Source organism: Nymphalis io, chromosome 19, assembly GCF_905147045.1.
Source record: "Nymphalis io chromosome 19, ilAglIoxx1.1, whole genome shotgun sequence".
NCBI lineage: Eukaryota > Metazoa > Arthropoda > Insecta > Lepidoptera > Nymphalidae > Nymphalis > Nymphalis io.
Window position 1 is genome coordinate 6,760,314 of NC_065906.1, and position 27,202 is coordinate 6,787,515.

Sequence of the window (27,202 nt, forward strand, 5' to 3'; positions counted from 1 at the left end):
AAACGCATTTTTATAAAATACATATATATATAATTTATAAACCTTATATTTATACATAATTCAAAACTATTTAAAAAAATTGGTTAAGTTACAGACCGCCAGACCAATAGTTTATTATTTATCTAATATCCAAAAGGTAATAGAGTGTATTTTTGAACTGGAACCTGTTGTAAAAGCGTATATACATTATCCAACAAAATAATTTTTAATCCGGTGTAGTCGGGTAATATGCGTAACGAGCTTATACTTATTCCTGGTACTAATAGTAATATGTACGTAGCGATTTCAATTAATAATAGGTATACATGAATATATATTACTTGGAACTATTATCAAAGTCACAACTCATAAGCATCTCATTAATGTTACAGAAATTAGCATTTTTAAAATATTGCTAGACTAGCCTATCCGATTCGGGTACCGAGCTTATTAGAATATTTATGAAGCCTGGGAGAAGTCATAAGATGCCTTAGGAATTTTCTACGAAAATCTGCTATTTCCTCTGGCCAGGAAATGATACCACTAAGAAATTAGAGTATTTACGCATGGCTTTTCACTTCTTATCTTAAGGATATAATTCAGAATATCGACATATCTACTGGTGGTAGAGCTTTGTGCAAGCTCGTCTGTGTAGGTACCACCCACTCATCAGATATTCTACCGCAAAACAGCAGGACCTTGGTATTGTTGTGTTCCGGCTTGAAGGATGAGTGAGCCAGTGTAGTTACAGGCACAAGGGACATAACATCTTAGTTTCCAAGGTGGTGGCGCATTGGTGATGTAAGCGATGGTTAACATTTCTTACAATTCCAATATCTATGCTCGTCCGCCTTCCTATTCTATTAAAATATATATATTACCTACTGTGCATTTATTTAGCATGATATACATTTATTAAGAAACTTTTATTTGTGTTGTGATCTCAATATATTTAGGTAATAGATAGAAGTTTGATAAAATAAATTGTGCCTTGGTCCTCCAACTAACTATATACCTTAACATTGGCTAATGTTGCAAGAAAAAATATTTTAAAAAAAAGATAAATCTTTTTGATTAGCTACCAATTGTTTTGATCATTTCTTATGCAAAGAAAGAGAAAGAAATATACCTTTTATCATTGAGCTTATGTAGTTAATACTCCCGTTAGTAAGGCTTTACTTGTGCCACTGGATATTTGATTCATTTTATCTTAAAAAAGTTTTCGATAGCATACGATTGTGATATACCTATTGTATTAGTTTGTATTTAATACATGTATTTTTTTGTATTACCATTTTATTTGCATTAACTACATTATAAATAAAAATTATTATCAGTTTAATTTTAAAACCTGCACTATGAAATCTTTGCCAACAAAGAAAAAAACATAGCTTACGTCAACTTGTCACTTTAGAAGAGATGACTTTTGTGAAGTGAAAACTCAACGCACAGATGAAAGATATGTGCAGAGAAAACTTTGCAAAAAAACAATGTGAAATTATTAGATTTTTCCTTAAAATAATGAAAACAACTAGATCATAAGCTTGTATTAACACCGGCGAAATGTTCACCAAAAAGTCACATCAGGATGTTAAGAAATCTACAGTTAAAATACAGGATTCGAAAAAGGATTCGACGACTAGACTAAAACATTTAAAAATTGTTCTAGGTAAGTGAATTCGACTTTAAGTTTAGAGTAATTCACATTCATAAATTGAAAACAATTGTGAACTAAAGAACTGTTAGCTAAGTAAAATTAAAGCTATATCGCGTACAACATGCTAATTAGTCGAGACTAACTGTAATTGATGTTTCTTGGTGTATTTGTGCTTATCTTTAAATACGTACACTTTCTTAATGGGTTCAATACTAGATGCGTGTTTTACTTACAAAACGTACTTCCATTATTCTAAATGCTCTAAATTAATTTCACATAAACAGTTATCTTTAGCACAATGTTTTCTTAATAGTTCTTGACGTTTATGTATGTACTTATATTTATTGTTTCTTACTTTTTCAGAACATTTCGATACAGATGAAGCCAAAAATTATTTCGAAAATAATTTTAGCCATGTTTATTTTATTTTATATGACAACTTCATACTTGCTGAAAATAACCTCAGACAAAGAGGTATGTATTTTTTCTGTATTCAAAATTGTGTATAAAATTTTTAGGATAAAAAACAGTCTAAGTAATGTATATATTGTGATATCAAAAAAGCTGTATGCTTTTATTCATGAAAAATTATTTAGTAAGTAAAGCAAAGTCACTACTAGAATTGTAAATTTTTAGTACTAAATTAGTAATTATTTTCTTATATTATTATAAATTTGTATAAAATATTTGTGATTAAGATATATTTATTTCTTTAGTATGTGTAGTTAGTTCTAAAACCAAAGTTAAATAGTTATTAGCGGACTAGCAATGCATAACATTTTATTATATTTTATTGTTTGTGAATGTTAAATTGTCTAATGACTATGACTATTACATCTTTGACTTGGCAAGTATCATAAATATTTGCATAAATGATATAAGGAATATTGTAAATTTTGTATGAAATGAATTATTGTACAAACTGCATATTAGTTAGCACATTGACTTATTTATCTTTTTCTTTTTCTACCATACAGAACTTCCGTTTCACCTAGGTGAGTTATGGGTGTTGCAATATCATGTAAAAAACAGCACAGCGTTTAAAGACACTAGTTTGGGTTACGGTTTCTTATTTAAAATAGTAGAATTCATCCATTAATCTCATTTTATTAAATAAATTAAAGCTGATAGTATCATAATCCATTAAACCATTATTGGGACATGTCAAATCAAAGAGCCAAAAATATTATAAAAGATAATTTTTATAATAAATAATTTTAAATATATTATTAACAAATAAATCAAGATTTTCACTATTAAAGTTAAACATAACAACTGCTACCTTTGAAAAATATAATAATCCCTGAAAAACTTAAGTTTCTTGTCAACTTTTTTTGGCAGAATCAAGAAAACCGGTGGTTACATTTCATTTAATACTGTAACATGACAATTGAAAAGTGCGTATAAGGATTAAAATGAAATGAATAATCTTTAACTGAACTTTTACTTCTTGGATTATTTCTTATCATCTCTGGGTTCTTTTAAGCATAAAATAGCACCTTTATGTTTTAATAATAATAATTTTTATTAGATAAATATACGTTAATGTACAAATTTTACCAATTTTTTTTTTCAATAACTGATTTTACTGCCATATGCAATATTATCTGTTCCTGTCATTCTAATAGCAACCAAATGGTGAAATTCTATTTGAAGGATCCCAATAACACAAAAATGATTATGTCAACATAAAAGCACTCCCTTAAATGTATTAATTTATAATTTTCGATTACAATATGAAATTTTTAAAAAATCCATCTATTCTATGTATGACTTTTAAACAGTATCCTTATCTTGCACTATCACAGCTTATCGGTGCTTGAAATCGATCATCTCTTGCACTTTGAGTAGTATAAACATAGGAATTATGTAATGGATTTATTCAATCATGTTACATTTACATGTATCAAAATCTTTTTATGTATCTCCGGTATACTGAGATTTTTGTTATCATATTACTTTACATCTTAGTTCCTCATTCATAATAGTCACAATATGCTTAGATTATACACAATATAAAAAAATGTTTAGGCATGCTGTACTCTGTGTAGTGAAAAATTGCATGTACTGGGTATATAAGTTCATTTTGCATCGGTAAATGCTTAATAAAATTGCATTAAACTCAATTAATTTCACTATATGCTTTGGATACTTATCCTCTAACCAATATCATGTACGTGAGATTTAATTTCAAGGAGTCTGTACATCATATATATATTTTAGTTCACAAAGCTGGCAGGGAGGAGTTGGAAGGTGCTTTGTCACTATTGGAGAAAGTACTATGCCTTTTACCAGAACTTATTGGAAAAAGATGGCAATTGCATTCCTTGACAAGAATTTTTTCAAAATTACTTCACAGTGGAAATTCTCAAAAACTAAGAGCAGAGGCTATAAGGTATTGTTTAAAAAAATACATACTACCTTACCTCACCTACTAATAAATTAATTACATATGTCATTATATTTTCAGATATTTTCTCTTGTGGTACCAAGCTCTTGGTGATAATGCGCCTCCTGAAGTGAACCGAATTTTTGCATCTCTCGTCCCAGGATTGCCGGATTCTTGTTTACCACCTATAGGTTCCCCGTTTAAAACGAAATCCCAGGATGCAAATGTATCTAATGATATAGGAGAATTCAAAATGGAGGACATTATGCAACATCCAAACTTTAATGCCACTTCAGATACAACAAAAAAAGTTGTAGTCGAACAGACTCCCGTGGGTATAATGGGTAAACTAGCAAATGTTTCCGCATCTATTTTTCATGACACGAATGCCCTCAACCCGGTCCAAAGTGTTGACATTCAACCATTACTACCAGCAAGTGCCAATGAAAGATTAGTTGATAATGAAACAAAGTATTTTTTTGAAATACTTCTTGACGGAATGGCTACGTCAGTGACAAAAATACAATGGAAAGACAGATCTCATGCAAAATCAATGAGAAGCTTTGCATTTCTTTTAGAAAAATTTAAAATCTACTATCTGCCAATAATATGTCCCCAATTTAATCACAAAAACTCACTATATAAACCCAATCTAGGTCTGTATTTGACATTCTTAAATAATACTTGATTTTCTCCAGACTAATAAGAGAGTTCAGTTCATAAAACAAATGTGTTTCAGAGCTCCCAGTACAGCACAACATACTGGAAGATGATTACGTGCTATGTCGGGTGACGCTCATTAAATGGGTAGCAAGCTACGCGCATTTCATGAAGAAGACAGGCGGCAGTGAAGGCGGACAACCTTCCTCTATGACTAGCACTGGCTCCCAACTACCACATTCGGGAACGCCAACGCCTGCAACCTCACTCCACCACGAAGAAGAAACATCTTTCACTGTCGGACATCCATCAGATTCCAGTAGGGCATCTTCTCATGATTCCACGTCAATTACGCCACATCAAAGCTTAGAATCAGGTAAACTGTTACTACTAATACTAACTGTTAGTACTAATTCTCAAAATATCATTCATAAACATATTTTTAATTTTCTTAAAATATATTTTATATTTAATTTTTAATAAATAAACAGCAGGTTCAGGCAACTACGAAGAGCTCAGCTCAGAGCAAGTGGTGCGTGACGTGCTCTGCTGTTGGTCGCGCGAGCACGTTGATTTCACTATAGAAGTGTTACGGCAGGCTTTCCTGCTACCGTTCTCTCACGCCGCCGCTATACGCCGCGTCATTGCACTTTACAAGGATTGGATACAGATGAATGTAAGTGAAAATCAACCAATTTTAAAACTTTGTTAAACAAACGACATTAATGCATATTTTTTTATTATTTGAAATATCCATTTCAAGCCGTGAATATCGTAAGTTACCATTAAGAAATATATAAATTTTTTTTTAAATATTTAACACTTCTCTGGTGGTTAGCAATCAACCTATCAACAATAACATACCTAAGCATAGCTGGAACCGCTTGCCGTAAAAGTGCCAAATCTTTTACGTTTAAAGAATATTTATTCCCATAAAGACCAACGTCACTTACATGAGGACAATGTTAAATCAGTTTAGTTATTACATTCGTCGTTCGTTGTTACATTAGTCGACGTTTTATTAATTCGTACTCATTTTACACATTGTGACTACTTGCTTAGAAGCGAATGATCTTTTGTAAGATACGCGGTTGGTCTTGTCCTTAATGTAGTATGTTAATTTACAACTTTCCCCGCCAGGTGGCAGAGATACCGCCATTCCTAATGGAGAGCATATACGAGCACGCGCTGAGCCACGCCAGCGAGCCGCTCGCGCCGCCGCGCCGCCTGCGCAACGACTCCTACCTCGGCGCCATCGGACGAGACAATATCATGGTGCGGGCGGGCGTGCAGGTGTTGCCTAATAACAATCATATCCTTATTGTGTCCCTGATCTCTTTCACTATAGCTAACACTAGCCTGTAAATATCCCACTACTGGGTAAACCCCCCCCCCCCCTCTGCTATTAACGAGATGGTTTTGAGTATTACGCAATACAGCTTCACTCCGGTCTACTGCATACGCATGTGGCAGAATATCTTCGAACACATGCAGTTTTCGTTGTGACGTTTTTATTTAGCACCATGCACAAATTGAGTAAGGTTGTGCTATTTTCGGTTTTAATCCACCGATTGTATTTACTAGCCCATTTAGTCTGCCAATCAAAAATATATTCACACAAAACTATTTTAAAACATTAAATTTCGCAATTAATTGTGTAACTACGAGTAATTAAATTGGTTAAAATAAGTTTTATTACTTTTAAAGAATAATTCGCTATTTATAGATTCACAAAGTATATAATATTTATTAAAAATTGTTAGGTATAAGGCCCTCTACATAATCACACCAAAATTATATTAAACACCACAGATTATTCTTAATGAGAAATAAAGTTTCTTTAACGCGAGATTAAAATGATTATATCTTATGATACCGATTAGTAATAGTATGTCATACTTAATACGTCTATACGTGTGGTCCACAGAACGTGCTGCAGGTGTTCATGACGCAGGCGGCGAACGTGTTCGTGGCGAGCGCCAGCCCAGTGGCGCCGCCGGGCGGCCTCGGCCCGCCGCAGCTGCTGGACGAGCAAACCGACACCTGCAAGCGCGTACTCAACATCTACCGATACATGGTTATGCACGTCGCCATGGACGCCGGCTCCTGGTGCGAATCACCATCTTTTACTTAGCCGATAATAACTACATACAAAAAAATTAAGGCCATATTAGTTAATATTTTATGTCATTTTTTTTTGAGATGCCGTTTTTCAATTATTTGATAAAGTAATTTTTTACTAAATTACTTCTGGTGTCTCGTTCTTTCATTCGTTACAATAAGTAAATGTATATTTGTGTGTATGTATGTACATATACATACTTTTTTTATTTATTAAATAGTGGACACCTTATCTATGTATACCAAAATTGTTTACATAAATGTTTTAAATGTGGGTTAAGGTTATGATCAAAGCGTTTCTCTATAGATATTCTATTTACAGGGAACAGCTGTTGCTCGTATTATTACAAATAACATCTCTGGTCCTGACAAAGGTGCCACCGAAAAGGAAACAAGATACTTTAGGTAACTTCCCCTACACTTATAAATATAATATTAATTTCTTGATTTATATAAATTATTGTGAATTTACAAACTAATTCATTTGCAGGAGGCTTCCTTGCTCCAGCTTTGTTTCAAACGTTAATCGTCACGTGGATCAAGGCTAATTTAAATGTCGCTGTCAAACAAGAACTTTGGCAAAACTTTATGGAATTGCTGACTCGTCTCACCCACTGGGAAGATCTGATAAAGGAATGGGCGGTAAGATTAGCTCATTTACCTTGTAACATTTGTTTTTCTATATTATATTCAATATCAATAATTATAATTAATTGTCTTGGCCTCGGTTTGTCATCTTCGTTACAATATAATTTATTTTATTAAATAATACCAATATATAACTATACCATTTAAAAAATGAAAATTCGTCAAATTTAATTTGAACCAATAACTGTGTTAATATTACTTCTCGCTTTAAGCTTCCGACTAAACGAAGCGAAGACGTTCAATAAAAAATAAATGATTTGCATGTCACGATTAACGACGCACTGCAGAAAACAATGGAGACGTTGACGCGCGTGCTGGCGCGGCACGTGTACTCGCTGGAGCTGTCGGAGGCGAGCGCGGCGGGCGAGGGGCGCGGGCGGGGCCGCCGCCTGCCGCCCGCGCCCGCGCCGCGCCCCGCGCCGCTGCGCCGCCCCGCGCGCGTCGGCGCCAGGACGCCGGGTACGCGCTCGGTTCACACTTCTATTTTTATTTATTTTTAGAATATAATATACACTGCATGAAAACAAATAGACAGTTCTATTTGTTTTCATGCCAGTATCTGTCCACCGCCGATGAGTTGCCGACCGTAGCATCTCCGACGTTATGTCCCTTGTGACTGTAAATACACTGCGTCACTCAAAATAATTGATGACTACATGGCCCCTCCACAGCCATTCCTCCCTGTAAAAAGACTCATGTTTGTCCATAAAACGATTTATCATTGAAACGTTTGCTCCATTTAATTGGCATAAACATAATTTTATTTACTTTTCTTCTAATAGGTAAATCGCCGCGGACAAGCCACGAATCGCATCCACGAAAGGAAGCGGGCTCCCGGCGACCTCTGGCGCGCTGCCGCAGCGACCCGCATTTATCTAGAAATGCGAATGCGCATACGCAAACTCAGCAACCTGCAGGTGATATATACTATAAGGATACTTTTAAAGTCAGAGTAATTTCATTTAACTATATATTTAATGGTGTTTAATTGTATAAAATTATACATAGGCGTATATAGTGTAACAGTGTTCGACAGCAAGCGTTCAATAGTTTTTAGCAGATACTGAAACTTTCAATACAATTCATTTTTTTTTTATTTCACAGAAGAAACCAAAGAACCAACTAGCAACAAACCAAGAAGATGGTATTCGCTTGACTCACTAAGACAGTCGTCACAGCAGGAGGAAAGGGACTCAGCCAGTGGTAATGTATCAACAATTTATTTAAATTCACGTTAACATTAAGTAACATGTTTTTTAAATGAAAACAATTTATTTTAGGATCACGATCGCCGTCACCAGCTCCGTCTAGTGGTGTTGAAAGTAGCTCAATTAAGGATTCTCCCTTGCAAATAGATCTCGCTTCGGATGGTGGCAACGTTGGTATGTATGGATATAAATATTTTTAATTATTTTAGATTAAAAGAAAAAAAATCTTAAATTGAATAACAATTCCGATAAATAAATATTTATACTCACCCTAAAACATATTACGATATCAATGTAAATGTTATCTCGAAGAAGAGGTATTAAAAAATATTTATTCTTCAGTACCTGATCATCGTCCATTAAATTCGCAGAATCAACAAAATCACAAGGACTTAAGGTTCTTTGTGCACTCCAAAAATATTTCATTTTATTAAATTATACTTTTATTATTCACAAACGCCATACAAACTCGTGCCAGAATGGTCCGAGACGGACGCGGGTGTGGGCGTGGGCGCGGGCGTGGGAGTGGGCGTGGTGCTGGGCGGCGCGGCGCGCGGCTGGCTGCCGGACGTGGCGTGCGTGCTGTGGCGCCGCATGCTTGCCGCGCTGGGCGACCCCAACGCGCTGCGCGACCCACACGCGCACCACCACCTCTTTAACTACCTCGTGCATCTCAACGCGACGCTCGTCAAGGTGAGAACGCCATCGGCTACTTGATTTGCATTAATATTATTTGACATATAACCAGACATGGACAAAATGTATTTAAATTATTGATAAAAGATTACGCTCAAAATGTGTAATCATAAATCAAGATTACAGATGAACGTAGTAATCAAGAAAGTAATCGTATTCGGTGATTAATAATTATTAATCTGTAATCGCAATCTTTATTACTTCTCCTGAATTATTAATTATTACTAAGGCCGTGAATGTACGTACGCGGCGATTGATTTATCTAATTAACTACTACTAAATTTATATATTATGTTTAAATTATATATATTTGTAACTGTAACCAAAACAGCCTGTGAATGTCCCACTGCCTTTCTTTCCCTTTTTTGAGATTAGGAAATAAGACACATGCAAGTTTCCCCACGATGTTTCCCTTCATCGTAAAGCACGAGATGAATAATAATCACAAATTAAGTACATGAAAATTCAGTGGTGCTTGTCTGGGTTTGAACCCACGATCATCGGTTAAGATTCACGCGTTCTTACCACTGGACCATATGGGCTTGTTATATATATTTGTGATATTGATTAAATATTACTGCAATCAAAATTAACGATTACATATAATCTTGATTAAATGTAATCATAATGTGTTGGACGACGTCAAGGATGACGCTCGACATTGGTGAAGATCAAGTAATATTCCGTGAGGAACATTGAAATAGAAAAAAAAAAACTAAAAAGGTTTACCCCGATAAAAATATGTCGAGAGCAGCATAAAGTGATATGAGCGCAATCTATTCTTAAATTTTTTTTCTCAGATGATACATATGCTGGTATTTAGATAGACATAGCTATAATTTTTTAAGTCGCATAAAGTTATATTATTGATTTGTGGTAGGTTAAGGTGCGGCGGCGTGCGGCCCTTGGGACGCCCCTAAGCCGCGAACATTATTATTTTACATTTGAAAATTGTTTTAGTTATTTCTTGAACTGCATTGTTAAACATTTTTTGCAGAATAAATATAATGCGTAACGATTATTAAAATAAGTAAAAGTATGCCGATGTAAATTATATGTGAAATTTTATATGCAAATTCATAGTGAACCCGTTATATAAATACATAAACCCTGAAAAAACTACGAAATAACTTTCATGACTCGACTAATAAGTAATAAATGAAGACGTCTGTCGATTTTTTTTTACTTTTTTTCGATTAAATATATGTTTTTTTTTTGTAACTACGAAATGATACGTTATCTGTGGCAACTGATGATCGAACTTTTATTATTTAAATTATAATTGTGTGATCGAAATTAATTAATTTACCCTTATAGCCTAAAAGAACGATTTACGACATAAATCTTTGGATAATTTAATTTAAACATTAACGTTTTGAAACTTTAAGGTTGAAAAAAGAAAACAAATATTTCCATGTAAAAATATAAATTTGCGTATAGTGGTAAACATGAACTAAATAGCTCTACATATTTGAATTTAGAACTCTGATTTAGGAGTTGCAACAAGTAATAAATTAATTAAGCACATTCGACGTCTTAGTAACTCCTAAGAATAAACCATGATTGAAAATAATCAATTTAAACCTCTTAAATGGACTCACACGAAAAGTTCGTGACCGTTTTAATTAAACCGATCATTTTATTTAGCGGTATAATATATTCTTATAATTTGTCTGACTGCATTTAGATGTATGGCATCCAGTAGTAAATTTCACAGTAATCTTCTAGCAGCTGCTGAAAATAGCAAGCGAATACTTAAGTTTTTTATATTTCAAATAAAGTAATGTATATATTAAAGGAAAATATATATATATTTTGTAATTACATTATTTGGAACCAATTACTAGTTAAGGTTCCGACACCATTTTTTGAGGAGGAAAAAAATAAGCGTTGACGACTGTATAATAATAATAAAATATTTAACAAGCATGCGTGAACCCGAACAAACGTCAAAAGCGACCTTCAACCAAATCAATCCGTCATACATTATTAATTTTGTTATGCATTTGTTACACTACTTTGATTAATTCAAATATGAGACTCTTTTATATTTTCAGTGAACTACTAGAAAACATCAAAATGCATAGAAATGACAAAAGTATATGTATGATACAAGTTTCTACCCAATATGCAATGCCAATTTGTTTCTATATTTTGTATAAAGCTAATTATAATGATTTCTAGCTTAAATTTAATTATTATCTACATTTTACATAAAATTATATTTATGTAAGTAGGTCATTTATTAGTTTTATCTTTTATTTATTTTAATATAATAAGTTTGGACCATACGACCATATGTTAAAGCGTGTGTTTAAAAAAACCTCTTACATAAAATCAACAGAAAAGATAAAATTTATTGATTAAATCATATTATTGCAGTCAAAGCTATTTGTCGAATGAATATCACTAGATATTATAAAACAAAGACCCTATCGAGTATGTCTGTATGTCTGTATGACCGCGATAAACTCAAAAGCTATCGAACGGATTTACATACGGTCACCAATAGACGGAGTGACTCATGAGGTAGCTTTAGGTGTATAGTACATTAAAGTATTGTGTGAATTGTTTGAAATATGGCGATGATTGTTGAAGATGTCGGAAAAAAAACACGTAAACCATTAGACTTATACATATATATAATATTACGATATAAATTTTTTATGTATAGCCTAATTCAACCCGTGCGAAAACAGGACAGATGGCAAGTTTAATAAAAAAAATAATTCATCAAGACGACGAAAACATTTAAAAAAAAGGTTTTATTTCATCCATGCTCTGGAACGAGTAATACTACATTGTATTGACACCAGCACTATTTTTTTATTACAGTTGCAATATTTGATCCGTATATACTAACAGCTAAATAAAATCTTATATAAAGCCTCATTCAATCAAAAGTATTCACGCCTGTTCCTATAAATACAAAGACATCAATTTAAATGCAACTGTTAATTGCAGTATCAATATTGAGTGTACTATTAAACCCGTTACGTGAAAACCCACGTAGTAAAATCGCTTCATACGGCATCTGTTAATGGTTATCGCAAATATGCCAGTGACAGACTTATCATACGATATCTGACTCTCTTCGGCACATGTTGAAATTTAATATTTTGAATATTTATCACGATTTTATCATGTTTTGTTTTTAAATCCTAACATTCTATTGTTCTTTAAAACTACGCGTCATTCAAAACTGTTCGCGTTTGTGTATGGTGTTATTCAAATTGTACGAACTGTTGTCGAATTCGAAACATTTCAAGGATTGCCAATGCGAAAGAGGAGCAGGAAAAAGAAGGCTTTTAAGAAGGCGTCAAAAAAGAGAGGTACTTTAAAATAAGCTCATTATAATATGATTTTTTTTTATTTTGAAGGTAGTTTTAAAAAAAAAACACATTTACTTTAATACTTTTTTATTGTGTTGTTGAAATAATAATAATAGTGTTTCCAATCTCTAAGTCGTCGTTTGTTATGGATCAAGAATGTAGAAAAATAATAATCGATGCCAATAATAATAGTGCCGGGGAAAGTATTTTTAGTAAATACGTAAACTAATAAAATCTTAAACAGTGAAGACGTCGCGTAACAATAGTTGTTATTAAATTGGTTACTGGTGGTAGGGCTTTGTGCAAGCTCGTCTGGGTAGATACCACCCACTCATCAGATATTCTACCGCAAAACAGCAATACTTGATATTGTTGTGTTCCGGTTTGAAGGGTGAGTGAGCTAGTGTAATTACAGGCACAAGGGACATAAAATCTTAGTCCCAAGGTTGGTGGCGCATTGGCTATAAGCGATGGTTGACATTTCTTACAATGCCAATGTCTAAGGGCGTTTGGTGACCACTTACCATCAGGTGGCCCATATACTCGTCCACCTTCCTATTCTATAAAAAAAAAAATTTACTCAATATTTACAGATATTTAGTGTCGGTAAACAAAACTTTATCGATACATATAGCAAACTTAAAATTTCTTTTATTAATAGTGGAATATAGGATGGATCTGTAGAATAAAATAGTTTTCACTCAATATCATTAAACGACTCAAAATTTGAAACCGAATAATCATGACATTGGCAGAATATTTTGTGCTCAAATAGCGTCGATACACACCAGAAAAGGGAGAAATTTTTTTTAGTAACGATAAGCAGGTCGAAACACAAAGATAAATAGCATTGATATATACGCAAAAGGATTACTGGGTGGATTTTAATGAAACACCACCTGCCATATTTTTATTTTATTTATGGATTTTAAATAGTACAAATAGGACCTAATTTATCTTAAGAGAGAAGGAAATTGGACGCGTTGCGATTACATTGCCGCTGTCAGTGCTTATAGCTAACACTGGGTGTTTCCAGGATTTCAAGAGATAAAACATTATGTTTAATTGTTGTTTTTATGCTCTTTGCAGAAGTTGAAAATATTGTTTCAATTTGACATCAATCAAACTTTATATCTTGGTGTGATATATATGTTAAAATCTTTTTCACAGATAAGCGCAAACCAAACTCTCAATGGCAATACAGAAATCCACGTCCCCTTCAACCTTGTGGCTGGATGGTGTTTGGAAGCAGAGGCGCTACCGTCATCGCACAGGTGATTTTTGTATTTATTAAAGCTTAATAAAATATAACTCAATATAAAACTATAACCTGAAGGCCCTTTACGCTAATTCTATTTTAAAATGATAAAAAATAAACGTATACCAGAGCGGGCAAGTTGGTGGCACTGCGGCTACTGTGCGAGTCTACAGCTGCGCAGGCGCAGGGGCCGGGCGCGCCGTCCTCCTGTAGTGGTCGGCCGCACCTCGCTCATCTAAATCTCTACTTACGGGCACTGCATCATGGTATATCTATATTTTTAATATTGCAATAACTACTACACGATTTACATCGGATTAAACTTTTTTATTTACTTTGCACTAGACACATTTTTAATGCAATTACTATTAAACTTTCATGAAAAAATGAAATAAAATAAATAAATAAATATAAACACATAACAATAAATAAATAATATTACCTTTGTGCACAGGTCTTACTGGCGAGGACCGCTCGGTGGTGGACGTATTGGTGGAGCACGCCGCGTCTCGATACCTGTCCCTGGCGCTAGAAGGACACTCGCTGCTGCTGCTCGATTTTGTTCATGCCTCCACTGTCGTGCTCAACTCTTCCGACATGGGACCCTCCGTGAGTTGTTGCCGTCTGATATATGACCTATATATAACTGTATACTGGCTTGTGCCACTGGGAGCAGATATTCATTTAGACATAATATTTAATTCGATCCGGGTTAGTTGTTACGAGTATCTTTAGAAATGTGTGGAAAGGAGAGAGATCACTCGGCCACACCCGAGGTAACCTTCACCGAGCCATTAATGGTTTAAGCTAATTATGCTAATTCAGCTTTTCCAGTATGTACTTTTAAGCATTATAATTTTTGTTTCAGTGTCCTCGAACAGCCGCCGTGACGTTCCTAGGGTCCCTTCTCGCGCTGCCCGACGGGCTAATGAACGCGCCAATGCTACAACCATATCCTCATCAATATAACACGGTGTCTTGTCCAGATTTAAAGGTAAAAATGTGTACATAACTGTGTCAATAAGTCGGTATACCGAGCAGTGCGCAGGACCCCTGTAACGGCCCGTGTGTGCAGGAGCACGTGCTGAACATCGTGGTGCGCGTGTGCCGGCGCGAGGGCGCGGGCGCGGCGCGCTGCGCGGGCGCGTGCGCGCTGGCGGCGCACTGCGCGCACGTGCTCGCCGCGCGACTCGCCTGCGCGCGCCTGCCCTCCTACGTCACCTGCCTGCTGCAGATGCTGATGGTGAGTCGCAGCCCGACGGCTGAATGCGGCATTACATCTCTGTTTTATAAAATTAGCCGTGCCACGCCCGGGAAGAGCAACCGATCATTTATACAAATATGACCAAATTTGTTACAGATGAAAAATAAGACAATAGCGAAAGTCGTCAGCGACGCCGTCCTCGTGTTGGCAGACTACACCGACCGTATCGTGGAAATGTATCCCGGCCTCGTTGGTAATTTGAACTTTCTTAATATTATATACAGTTACCCAATATAAATTAAGCTAACGTTGGAAATCTCATCACGATTTGTTTATACATACATTTTCACTTCTCGTCGTATCGCGACCTAATCGATTCGTGTAATTAAACAGAGAAAATAATAAAATGGATCTGCGCGTGCCTCGCTCAAATATCGAGTAGCAGCGGACGAGACTCCGTGAAGCCGCTGGCGGGGTCGCTGCTGCTGTGCCTGGCGGAGTTCGCCGGCCGCTGCGGGCCCGCCACGCTGCTGCAGCCCGACGGAGACCAGACGCTACTGCTCATCATATTCAAGGTGACATTCTAGAAAACAGACAAAATTAGACAACCTGAAGACGGTAGAGCATAGCTTTCTTTCATGACATCAACCAAGAGATCTAAGATGACATATACCTTGTAAACTTTTAACTTTATATTTTATATTAGATTTTCTTTTATAGTTAAAGATACAAAAATATAATTTAATTTTTTTTAATCAATATTAAACCGACAAGTGATGCTATTTATAAAAAATTACAACACATAAATGTTTTTTTTTAATTTGCTTATGTTTTTAAAGTACTAGTGCAATTGTTGACATATGTTTAAAAAAATAAGTACCATTTTAAAAACCAAAAATTTTATTCAAAATCATTTACAAACATACAAAAATATACTTATAAAAAAGATTACAAAAACGAATCCTAGTTAATATTCTCATATCCAACAGATGACTTTAAAAGTGACTTATCGAAATCAATCTATTAAAACCTTCTATTAAATAATAGGCGCCAAACAAACGTCCTGATAACATTAGACGCTTATAATACTATGATGTTTGGAGCGCGGCCGTTGGTGAATGCGCATAAAAGCTAAAAATATATTAACTAGTGACTGCTTATTGTCCTGGCTGTTCAACGTGTTCCTGGGGCTGGAAACCGTTTTCGTTAGCGGTGTATGTGACGGTGTAGACCAAACCATCGGGGGCGGTGTACTTGTAGGTTCCTTGTACTTCGATACCCTGGTGATCCTCGGTGATCTGCTTCAGAGTTCCTTGCTCCTGACGAGAAATACCATCACTGGTCTCGAACCTGATAAAATTACATTTCTTTACTATTGATAATATTTAAAATTATTATCACACAACTCTTATTCCTTTTTTTTAGTCGGCGTAATGTGTTTAATAAATATACAAGAATATGTAATTTACGATTGTCACGTTAATAGTCAACATTTAAAGCGTCTGAAACTGCGAAAGCCCAGCTACTATATATTAATATACTAAAGCCGAAACGCGCTACATTTTTTGTATAAGTTTTATGTATATTAATTACTACAAAAAAAAACATTTCCACATTTAATAGCATAGATGACCGGCCTTACGCTAACCCTCTTTTTTGAAGTTTTTTGTTATTGGGTTGCTTTCCGCCGTCATGGTTGATATTAATAGTTAGACACTAAACTTTTTCTTAGGCGGCTCTTATTGGTCGGTCGGCATCCAGTGTTTGAAATGGTCAACATTATTCTACTCTATCGAAAATGGATGAGAATTTTTTCTTTGATTACTAGTGCTTTTTCTTTTTTACTCACTCGAAGTGGTAGCCATCGGGGTTAACTTCAGAGTCTTGTTTGAGTATGTAAGCCTGGTTGGGGTCTTGGGGAGCCGCTGCGGCAATAGCCACCAGTGCGAAAGCGAAGAGTACCTGCAATAAACATATCGTATACATAACTGTTTAGCAATTACGGTAAAACATACGTTGTGAAATTTCACACTTTCTCTTGAGACGTTTCCAATTATTAGAACTAGTAAATGTTGGATGTTATAAATAAAATGGGTTCAATATTTCAATTGTTACGAATTACATTATCTTAAACGCGAAAGTAATATTAAATTAAGTAAGTATAGTAAAATCCCCATTTCTATTTTAATTACCTTTTCGACATTCTTTCGGGTTGGTTGTCTGGAAAAATGGCTAATTAGCCATAATTTTCTATAATAATTTCTTATGTACAATAAAATTTAAATAAAATAAACCATTAAAGAAAATAACACTTACGATTTTTTGCATGTTTGAAGTTGGGATGAGATTGAATTGATAGCTGTTACTGCTGAAGTGAGCTGACGAACTGTGCTGAAAGTTGAGCGAAGCGGCATTTTAAATGCAAACTCTGATCGATGACCACATATTCGGTTCTAGCTATTCATAATATGGTGCTAATTAAGATGTGAATGTCCCTCGAAAATGTCCAACACCGAATTGCGTAAACTTGTGTGAAATTATTATGAATCTGTATGAAAAACCTTGACACAATTTCTCTTTTTTTTTAAGTGTATTTTTATCTTATACCTCGAAATTTGGTATAAAACTACTTAAATCGAATCTGGGATGTTTCATGGGATGACATCCAAACATAAAAATGTATTTATGGATGACATTAAAATCTTGAATGCTTTTCAGGTTTTATACGCAGTAATGAAAGGAACGAATGGATCTGATATTGAAGGTCTGTCCCTGCCAGTCGACGAAGATTTTGATCCCAACATTCAATTAGACAACTTAGGTCCGAAAACTACACCAGCTTCGACCATCGACGTTAAACTTTGGGCGCAAACGGTAAATAATAACTGTCCCCTGAAAACTATTAATCTAGATGATAAACTATTCCAAGTTCCACAAATATTCGCTCCAATTTCAATCTTTTTCAATTCAGTCAAAATAATTTATTAAATGATTAGGTTTTCTATCAAGAATATCTCACTTGCATATTAAGGAAGTTGTCGGTTTTTTACTTCCGTGCCTCGGAAGCTCATATCGGGACTATATTTAAATTAAACTCATATGTTATCATTTCGTCCCGTGTAACAAATTGACTAACGGTTACGTTCGGTTCAGATATGCTCCCAGCTGGTTCTGTACCTGGGCCACTGGCCGCTATGGAGCGGCTGTCAGACATCGTCCAGCGTGTGCGAGCAGCACGACAGCCCAGCGCTGGGCTCGGAGTTGAGCGCGGCCGTGCTGGGCGCGCCGCACGTGCAGCTGCTGCGCCTCGGGGACACCACTCTCGCCAGCTTCGTGGAGCTGCCCGCCATACACCCGCCCTGCGGCGGCACCACGCCAGGTACGACACGACGTTGCTGAACGTGATTTACCGTACGAGTCATTCTCAAATATTTTGACTTAAAGTTAATCTATTTCTGTAATGGTTACAAATGTTACCAGTGTCTTTTATAGATTTTTCTCTAAATGACTGTGCTGACTTAGTTTCATCACTTTAACGTCAAATAGGGTTAATGACATCGGATCGTCAAGTGCGAGTCCTTTTGCGTGATATCTGCGGCAAGGCTTGCTGGGACGCCTCGGCGCTTTACTATGACCCCTCAATCGGCTCGTCGGAACCACCCGAACCGCTGCCACTACCCACCACGTAAGCAAATATCGATAAGAAAAAGATAATTATTAATCCATAACAAAATAAAAAATGTTTTTATAGAATAATGTATTTGCACAGAATCGACAGTCCGAGAGACACTACTTTATCTTCTCTACCACCGCCTTTACCAGCAGATTTGTTGCCTGATTACAAAAATTCTCCACCAGACAAGCATCAACTGGATCACGTAAGATTTGAATCCATTTATAATATATACTATTTCTTTTTTTCGTGTCTGACAACACCGATGACAGAACAAGGTGTTTAAGAATTTATAGGTAAACCATGGAAACTACAACCAGAATCTGCTAGTAAACTATGCCTTGTTGTTGGAGACATATTAACAGGTATTTAATTGTAACGTGACGAAAAAAGCGACATAATTGATACTATGAGTCGAGGTCAAAAATAGTCACAATGTTCGGGTGAGCTACGAGAGACGCTTCGCTATAAGCTTTTTTACTGGTAGTAGAGCTTTGTGCATGCTCGTCTGGGTAGGAACCACCCACTCATTCTGATGAGTATTCTACCGCAAAACAGCAGTACTTGGTATTGTTGTGTTCCGGTTTGAAGGGTGAGTGAGCCAGTGTAATCCTGTGATTACACAATAATCCTGTCTGTACACAAGGGACATAACATCTTAGTTTCCAAGGTTGGTGGCGTATTGGTGATTTAAGCTATGGTTAACATTTCTTACAATGGCAATTTCTATGGGCGTTGGTGACCACTTACCATCAGGTGGCCCATATGCTCGTCCGCCTACCTATTCAATAAAAAAAGCTGTGGTCGCGCGGCAGGTGCTGGCGTACATCGGGCACACGTCGCCCGAGGTGTCGTGCGGGCGGCGCCTGGACGAGGCGGGCGCGTCCCCGCTGGCGCCGGGCGCCGAGGACGAGCTCGTGTGCGCGCTCGTGGCGCACCGCAACGCCGAGCGGCACTACCTCGCGCACAAGGACAGGTGCTGCCGCGACTATCCTATTTACCACCCCGTAATCTATAGCTCGCCCGCTTATTATTGTTCCTTTACTCGTAGTGATGACGAGTGGGAGCCGAGCGAGTGGAACGGTCGCGAGGCGGCGGGTCCGTTCGAGCAGAGCCGCGTGCTCGTGGCGCAGCTCGGCACGCTGAGCGCCGCGCGACGCGCGCACGCGCAGCTGCTGCGGCGTTCCGACAGGCTGCTGCGCGAGCTGCGCAACCTCGACCAGCAGAGGTGAGACCATATTCTCGCTCGGCTTAGTTGCAGCTGGCCGACTATACAAATTTATACATTCATATATTATTGTTAAATATTTGTATCGCATAAAGTAACACCACTTATCCGATATATTGTATGGTACAGTTCTTAAATTACTCTTATTATTAATTTCCATTCCACAGGTGCAGAGAAACCCACAAAGTAGCGGTGATTTACGTGGGCAAAGGGCAGGAAACTCGAAACGAAATACTTTCCAACCGTTGCGGCAGTTCGGCTTATGAGGCTTTTTTAGCTGCCCTTGCCTGGGAGGTATATTGAAAATTTTAGATAGATATTATCTTAATGTATATGTCTAGTATTACGTAATAATCTTATAAATAATAAAGTACTCATTGCCTCGAAATTGAATAAGCTCCTATGAAAGGTACCTAATTTAAAAAGAATAAAATAAACATTACGATATTTTATATAGTTAATTCTAACGAACGACGTGTCTGTGTCAGGTGGAGCTCGAGAGCCACGTGGGCTTCGCGGGCGGGCTGCGCGGCGGCGGCGGCGGCGGCGTGAGCGCGCCCTACGTGGCCACGCTCACGCTCGAGGCGCTGTTCCACGTGGCCACGCGCATGCCGGCCGACTCGCCCGACGCCATCCTCAACAAGGTAGCCTCGACTGTACCTTTCAAACTTTCCCGTACTGTATAGTTTGTCATTGAGAAAGTACTGGAGCAGGATTTTGTTCTATTTGTCGGTTACATTGAGTAGATTGTATGTAATATGCCATCACTTATATATTTATTAAATTACTAGTAAATATTAATTTTTAAAGACGCGACACCTGGGCAACGACGAAGTTCACGTAGTGTGGAGCGAGCACTGGAGGCCGTACAAGCGCGACACGCTGCCCACGCAATTCTGCGACGTGCTCATCGTTCTCTACCCTTTGCCCGGCGGCCTGTTGCGCTGCACCGTCTCGAGGAAGCCGGACGTACGTACTTGTTTGCTCAATAAACAAAAATTTGAAAGAGTTTTATCAATAATTCATATCATCATCTTGATCATAGGTGGCCGTGTTCGGGCCACTGTGGGAGGAGTGCATCATCCGCGTAAGTTGCTGCGCGGCGCTGGTGCGTGGGGCGGCCTTCGCCGGCGGGCGGGCCGTGCGTGCAACCATGCCGCTGTACCAGCACGCTTGCAGCGAGCGCGCGCGCGACCTCGACGCGCTCGTCACCAACCACACCCAGCCCACCACCTTCGAGACCTTCGTCACGCGCATCCGTGAGCCCGTGCCGCCGCACGTACACCACGCCCAGCTCGCCTCTTCCCACTCCACCGGTGAGTTGGACTACAGAACCGAATGTATGACTACAAAACGTCAAAATGTAGTCGCTTTCCTAATACTGTTCTAATGTACAGATCAAACCAGTGCTCGTCTGGCTAACGCGCTGATCGACCACGGCGCCAGTTCGTGGGGCAGTTGCAGCGAGCCGCACTCAGTGTCTCCGCGGCCTACCAAACGACTCGGGCCGTTTAAACGACCGCCTCAGTCCGCCGCTACCCCGCAACCCACTTCCGCGCCTCGGCACAATCGGTGAGCGATGCGCGGACTGAGGATACTGCAAACTACTTAAAACACAAAAACAAGAAAACTCAAGTGCACGGCAATGCCGGCGAAGCGTTACATGGTGACGTGGAATTTCTTTTTTTATTATCGTAAACGCTTTACGTAACTGGAACACGGGAGCCATTAAAATGACTATTATGCTTAAATTTAAAAAAAACTAATGATGTGTAACGATGATAATTATTAACAACAAAATTACTATTTTCCATTTTGGCTTGATTCATGATAAGTCGTTTTGTTCTTATCGGTTATAAGGATATAAGTATTATTTGCTTTATTTTCGCCTTGTAATTTGTTTTAAAGTAATGATATAATTTATTGATGACATTTGTAATTTCTCAAATAGACATGTTTTTTTTTAAGAAAGCATTGAAAGAAGGCTTTATTAAACATTGTAAACAATAAAAATGAGGATTTATGAATGAAATACTGGTAAATGTATTTATTGAAGAGATTAATTAAACCACTATGCTAAAATAAAAATATAATAATATATTTAATAATAATACATAGTTAAATCGTATTATTTGATAGTTTACTTAACTTTTGGAAATATAAGGATTTGATTAATGTAACATAGTCAGTGTAACAAATGTCGTCCACGATGAGATTGTTAGCACTAAAATATATCGACTTAATGAAATTTTATGTACTTAATAATTTATTTTTAAGATATAAGGTATTTAACTGTAGATTGAAATGCATTTAAATTTTCAATGGTAAGATTTTCTTGCAGCCTTTATAAAAAAAATATTTCTTTGTATACCTATCAAAAATTGCTTGGATTGCCTTACCGTAAGCTGTGAAATGTATGCTTTTTAGCGTTAAGCATGCCTTCATAAATTCCGTATCGATAATGAAATAATTGTTTAATATTGGCAAATGTGTATCGACAAGCTTTTTACTTTCAATAAAACTTGTTCTTGCAAATAAATAATGTGGTGTAGTACAAGCACAATATGTATTTACACTTGTTGGGTTTCTAAATGAAAATGTTCGCTGTCGTCAGTCAATATTGTTCTTTAATTTTGGGTTAAGCCGTTTGTATCAAAAAATACAAACCCAAAATGATGAAAACCGTAAAACGTCCAAATAATTTTATTTTCAAATTTCATACTATTATAATTGTCAATATATTAAGAACATAAAACTTTACTTTGAAATTATTAATGGTATTATACATTGTTAACATTAATTTCTGTCTTAAAAAAATTTACAATACCATTTCACCAATTTGTTTGTACATATGTAAACTATATTTAGAGCTTTAACTGTTGTAGGCTATTCTATTTATTTATGTACTGTAATTTAAAGATATTTTTGTTAAAATATGGCTCTAACATATCGGCTTACTTTTGGATAACCAAAAGAATTTAAGTAGTACTTTTTTACATCTGTTGTTATTCTCAAATCTGCCATTTGGATGCTGATTATTGTTAATATTAGATTACGTATTATGCACATGAAAGTTATTTTAGAACTATGATTTTATTATAATTATATTAATAAACACCCAAACTAAAACAACATTCATATTGTACTAAGAAGTTACTTCTTATATACAAAATTTTTAATAGGTACCAATGATTTTATTTTGTGAAAATTATTTTGTACATTTTATCAAGTCCCTGATTTTTGTAGAATGTAAATTTAATTAAAATAAGTTCATAAAAAATAAATATAGGTTTATATCCTATAAAAAGATATACATAGTGATTATGTGCATAAAACTTTGCTAATAAATGGCTTAAGTGTTTAATAAAAAAAAACGAAAAAAAGTTAATACAAACCTTCTAATGACAGAAATTTGATGCTATAAAAGCTAGGAAGTTGACCTAAAGCAAGCATATTATGTTTCGTAGAATATCTCAGTAATCGAATATTTATTAAGAGTTTGTTTTAATTTGATTAAATTTTATTTTTATTAGGGGAAAAAGGTTAAGGTGGTACACAAGTAGATGGATCTGTTATTTATGTTCTTTTTTATCAATATATCAATAAAATTTGAACAATTTGGTGCTATCAAACAATTGGTTCCAACATTCCAAAATAATAACAATTATACACGAACCTGTTAACTTTCCATGATTTTTTATTGCACATTTGAGATTAGTAATGTTTAAGTAATGAAAATGTTGTTATGATCTGCTTGCATTTAACTTTATGTATGGATTTCGCTCTTAAATTTGTTATGCATTCCATATATTTTTTTTTACTTGTATTAATTTAACAGTATATAAAATTGTGTTATTATAAGTATTCCTTATTATATAATCCATTTTAACAGTATTTTATAGATGTTAAGACTGACAAGATTATGCATTACATCATTAAGTATTAATTGAATAACATAATTTTTTTAATCATTGGCAATATTATATTGTTATATTTGTTTTTATATCTTAATTTCCTCCACAGTAATTGGGCCTTGATGATTGTCACCATATATTATCCGAGATATTAACCCACAGACTTTAAAATAAAAAAAAATTATATATAAATTCATAGAAAAAAATAAAGTTTTATTAACTTTTCTTATTTTATTTATTTTCTAGTAAATAATATTATAACACCTTATTATATAATAATAAATGATAATTTTATACAATAAAAAGTTCTGCTTAAAAACAATACAATATTACACACCTTTTACTTAAGATCTTGGTAATTTATACATTCCAGCCTGTAGAACAAGTTGATGGGTACGTACTTTTATATCTAGAAATTGTCTTAGTTCTTGAAGGCTGCATTCAGTGCCAGGAGCTTGAGATGCAAACATCTTCAACATCTGATGAATACGTTCTAATGACAAAGAATCTAAATTAGTTAACATGCCAACTATATATGTCCAGAAAACTTGTAGCTCATCTTCTCTCTGGTCATGAGCAGATGCCATAACACTTTCAGTTTCCTCATCCTCACATATCATTTCTTGGACTTGATTAACAGCAACACTAGATTTGTTTACATCTGTTCCATCAACCAATACAAAGTAGTCGGCACTCTTTTCGGCAACAATACCCATTGACTGCCAATATGTTATTTTTCTTCTTAAAATAGTAATAGGTACTTTCATAACTTGATGCAATTCATCAAGTGACCATTCAGGTTTGTTTTGGAAATGCATAATTACTGTTGCGTTAAATGGTGAAACAGTTAAGTCTAATTTTTTCTCACCCAGTTCAATTTCAATATTTACATTTCCCAAATGTGGCTTCCAACTCAGAGTTCTATTGCCTTTTAATGCTTCATATGATTTTGTGTAAGCATTGAAGTGTTGTTTAATTTCCTCTGGCAATTCTAGACTTTCATCTTTGAACGGTGGCCAAAATTGTGCTGATAGAATCATAGCATTAGAAGAGAAATTATCACTAAATCCCTCAAAGTTTTTGTCCTGTTGTATAAGTGCATTGATCCTTTTTGAGTCTGAAATATCTTTTAGCATCACTTCACAAAAATGTAACTGTGACTCCCCAAATCTAAGTTTCAACAGTTCCAAGTATCGTATCTCCTTTTCTGTATTAATAACACTTTGAGCTAGTAATCTATCTGCTAGAAGTGTTCTATACTCATTTACAAATAATTCCTTGCTGCCATAAACATTAACAAGCATAGATATAATGTCATTTGCTTTTCTATCATTAGAATTTATTTTGGGGTCTGCATCTACAGGGTCTGGGACCCACTCATCCCAAGCCTCCTCCTTGTCATTCTCATCATCAGTTTCAGCAGCAAATTTTGCCAATTCTTCGGCTAGTTCACTTCCCGCACCATCTTCTGTCAGACTACTAACAACACTACGCACAGTATCTTCACGGTTTCTTAAATAACTCCGAACAGGTTTTGTAACACTTTCGAGAATTACTCCTGAAGGCTCCAAGTGCCTTAAAGCTCTTATGGTTGAAATGTAGGCTGTTAAAATGTCAGGTGTGTTTACACCAGGATGTAACAATCTTGTCTCAAGAGCATTTTGTAACTTTTTACACAAAGTGGAACGCAAATCTGTTTTATCTAAACATAACTTGATATCATCTACAGCAGGTTGAGAATCTGGATATTCAATGATAATGTTAAATAACTGATCAATTCTAAGTTTTGTGTAACTATGATATAAATAATAACTTAACTTTTGCTTAAATTTTGAAATTGCATTTAAAATATTTTTATCATCCGATGGTGGTTTTGATGAACCTGCGCAGTATATCCTTGTTAACCAAGACATGACAGTTGTGTCTAACCAATTCTCTAAAAAGCCGATATGTGAAACATCAAATGTACCAGTACAAAGTTTTTGAATATGTGATTCAATTCTCATTTGTATAAAATTAGTTAAGACTTGTCCTGTCAATCTCTCCAGGAGTTGAAGTTCCATAAGCTTCCGGTTTGTGTCGTGGAAGACCTTAACAATGTAAGCACAGTTGCAATCTGAATATTCATTCCAACATCCAGAACACATTACATCTTCACCCATGTCTGAATTTTCATATTCATTATCAAACACATTAAAAGATATTTTATAAAAATGGTTAATTATGACCTGAAAGTCTAAAGGAAGTTGAGAGAGCAGAGTAGCTCTTAGCAGCTGCTTAAATCCAGATGTCACATCTCTTTCACCAAATATTGGCTTGTTATCACAGCAGCTACTACATAATATCTTAAGGTTTGATAAAATAGGCAAAAAATTAGAGGCCGATTCATAGAGATCGTTAACTGCAGACTTGAATAATTGAAATCCTTTGACCTCTTCTTCAGCTTTAGTAAATTTTGCCCAAAAAGCGGGAGCTACATGTTGTCGTAAATATTTTTCGATGTAAACAAAAATAAGATCTCTTATAGTAATTTGAACTTCCAAACCAACGATTATTTGCTGTATTTCTTCGTATTCTGGAGCAGTACAGTCAGTAAGCAGCGAGTCGTTAAGAATTGGAAACGCATAAATAATTTTATTCCAATAAATTTTTAACTCGTCGTTCTTATCTGACATCTTTACTTTATCGTCCTTTTTTATTTAATAGAACACTAGGTTTTCAACATAAATAGAGAAGTTTTATTTTTTATTTTCAATTCAATATTTATTTTTATTTGGGATTTGAATTATTCAATGTTAGAAGTTGCTAACAATTGACAGTTGACGGAGGCAGTGTTGACCGGTGAGAATTTTCTTTTTTTTCATTGATATCTAAATAGTCTTTCCCACTTTCTTACTTTTATACTTATATTATACTAATATCTTTTTTCGTCTTTCGTTATTTAAGACGTCTACAATCAATTATTATCGATAATTATGTCGCATTCTATGAACTAGCGGCATGTAATTTTGTGACAATGCATATCTTTGTGTGTGTTATGTATTTTGAAGCACATATGATTATTACATTAATAATAAATCCTTAGACTTGTCGGTTACGGGTCTGTACCTCTTTATCGAATCAAATGATCAGAAGGCTCACCTGATGAAAAGTAATTACCACCACCCATGGACATCTGCACCACCCGAGGGCTTACAAGTGTGTTGCCGGCTTTTAAGGAATGATTACGCTCTTT

At 35.7% G+C, this 27,202-nt stretch overlaps 3 protein-coding genes across 5 annotated transcripts; 1 reads left to right on the forward strand and 2 right to left on the reverse strand.

Annotated features, from left to right (window-relative positions):
* The first annotated feature begins 1,409 nt into the window (after window positions 1-1,409).
* LOC126775928 (probable Rho GTPase-activating protein CG5521) lies at window positions 1,410-24,192 on the forward strand. 3 transcript variants are annotated; one of them, XM_050498107.1, is made up of 34 exons: window positions 1,410-1,648; window positions 2,000-2,110; window positions 2,614-2,631; window positions 3,860-4,031; window positions 4,107-4,681; window positions 4,765-5,061; window positions 5,177-5,361; window positions 5,826-5,978; window positions 6,613-6,794; window positions 7,129-7,211; window positions 7,297-7,448; window positions 7,742-7,913; window positions 8,237-8,371; window positions 8,559-8,657; window positions 8,735-8,836; window positions 9,141-9,355; window positions 13,861-13,964; window positions 14,078-14,214; window positions 14,403-14,557; window positions 14,817-14,942; window positions 15,024-15,191; window positions 15,309-15,405; window positions 15,546-15,727; window positions 17,871-18,026; window positions 18,306-18,531; window positions 18,699-18,837; window positions 18,922-19,030; window positions 19,641-19,801; window positions 19,877-20,053; window positions 20,221-20,347; window positions 20,542-20,697; window positions 20,864-21,022; window positions 21,099-21,369; window positions 21,451-24,192. In XM_050498107.1, exons 1-34 carry the CDS (start codon window positions 1,543-1,545, stop codon window positions 21,627-21,629), a joined length of 5,586 nt encoding a protein of 1,861 aa, XP_050354064.1. In that variant the 5' UTR covers window positions 1,410-1,542; the 3' UTR covers window positions 21,630-24,192. The 3 variants fall into 3 exon arrangements, with proteins under 3 accessions (XP_050354064.1, XP_050354066.1, XP_050354065.1); XM_050498109.1 differs by having other exon boundaries at window positions 5,826-5,960; XM_050498108.1 differs by lacking the exon at window positions 2,614-2,631.
* LOC126776040 (endocuticle structural glycoprotein SgAbd-5-like) lies at window positions 16,184-17,502 on the reverse strand. Its single transcript, XM_050498299.1, has 3 exons — window positions 17,469-17,502; window positions 17,002-17,114; window positions 16,184-16,502 (listed from the first exon to the last, which is right to left on the reverse strand). The coding sequence occupies exons 1-3, from the start codon at window positions 17,478-17,480 to the stop codon at window positions 16,310-16,312; spliced, it is 318 nt and encodes a 105-aa protein (XP_050354256.1). The 5' UTR covers window positions 17,481-17,502; the 3' UTR covers window positions 16,184-16,309.
* LOC126775968 (anaphase-promoting complex subunit 2) lies at window positions 24,193-26,663 on the reverse strand. Its single transcript, XM_050498206.1, has one exon. It carries the CDS (start codon window positions 26,640-26,642, stop codon window positions 24,312-24,314), a length of 2,331 nt encoding a protein of 776 aa, XP_050354163.1. The 5' UTR covers window positions 26,643-26,663; the 3' UTR covers window positions 24,193-24,311.
* Window positions 26,664-27,202: the final 539 nt, after the last annotated feature.

Coding starts and splice junctions, on each gene's coding strand:
- LOC126775928 (XM_050498107.1), top strand. CDS start 1,543: ATGTTCACCAAAAAGTCACATCAGGATGTTAAGAAATCTACAGTTAAA. Junction 6,795..7,128: donor GCCATGGACGCCGGCTCCTG/GTGCGAATCACC, acceptor TTCTATTTACAG/GGAACAGCTGTTGCTCGTAT. Junction 7,914..8,236: donor CGTCGGCGCCAGGACGCCGG/GTACGCGCTCGG, acceptor TTCTTCTAATAG/GTAAATCGCCGCGGACAAGC.
- LOC126776040 (XM_050498299.1), bottom strand. Junction 16,503..17,001: donor CCCGATGGCTACCACTTCGA/GTGAGTAAAAAA, acceptor TAATTTTATCAG/GTTCGAGACCAGTGATGGTA.
- LOC126775968 (XM_050498206.1), bottom strand. CDS start 26,642: ATGTCAGATAAGAACGACGAGTTAAAAATTTATTGGAATAAAATTATT.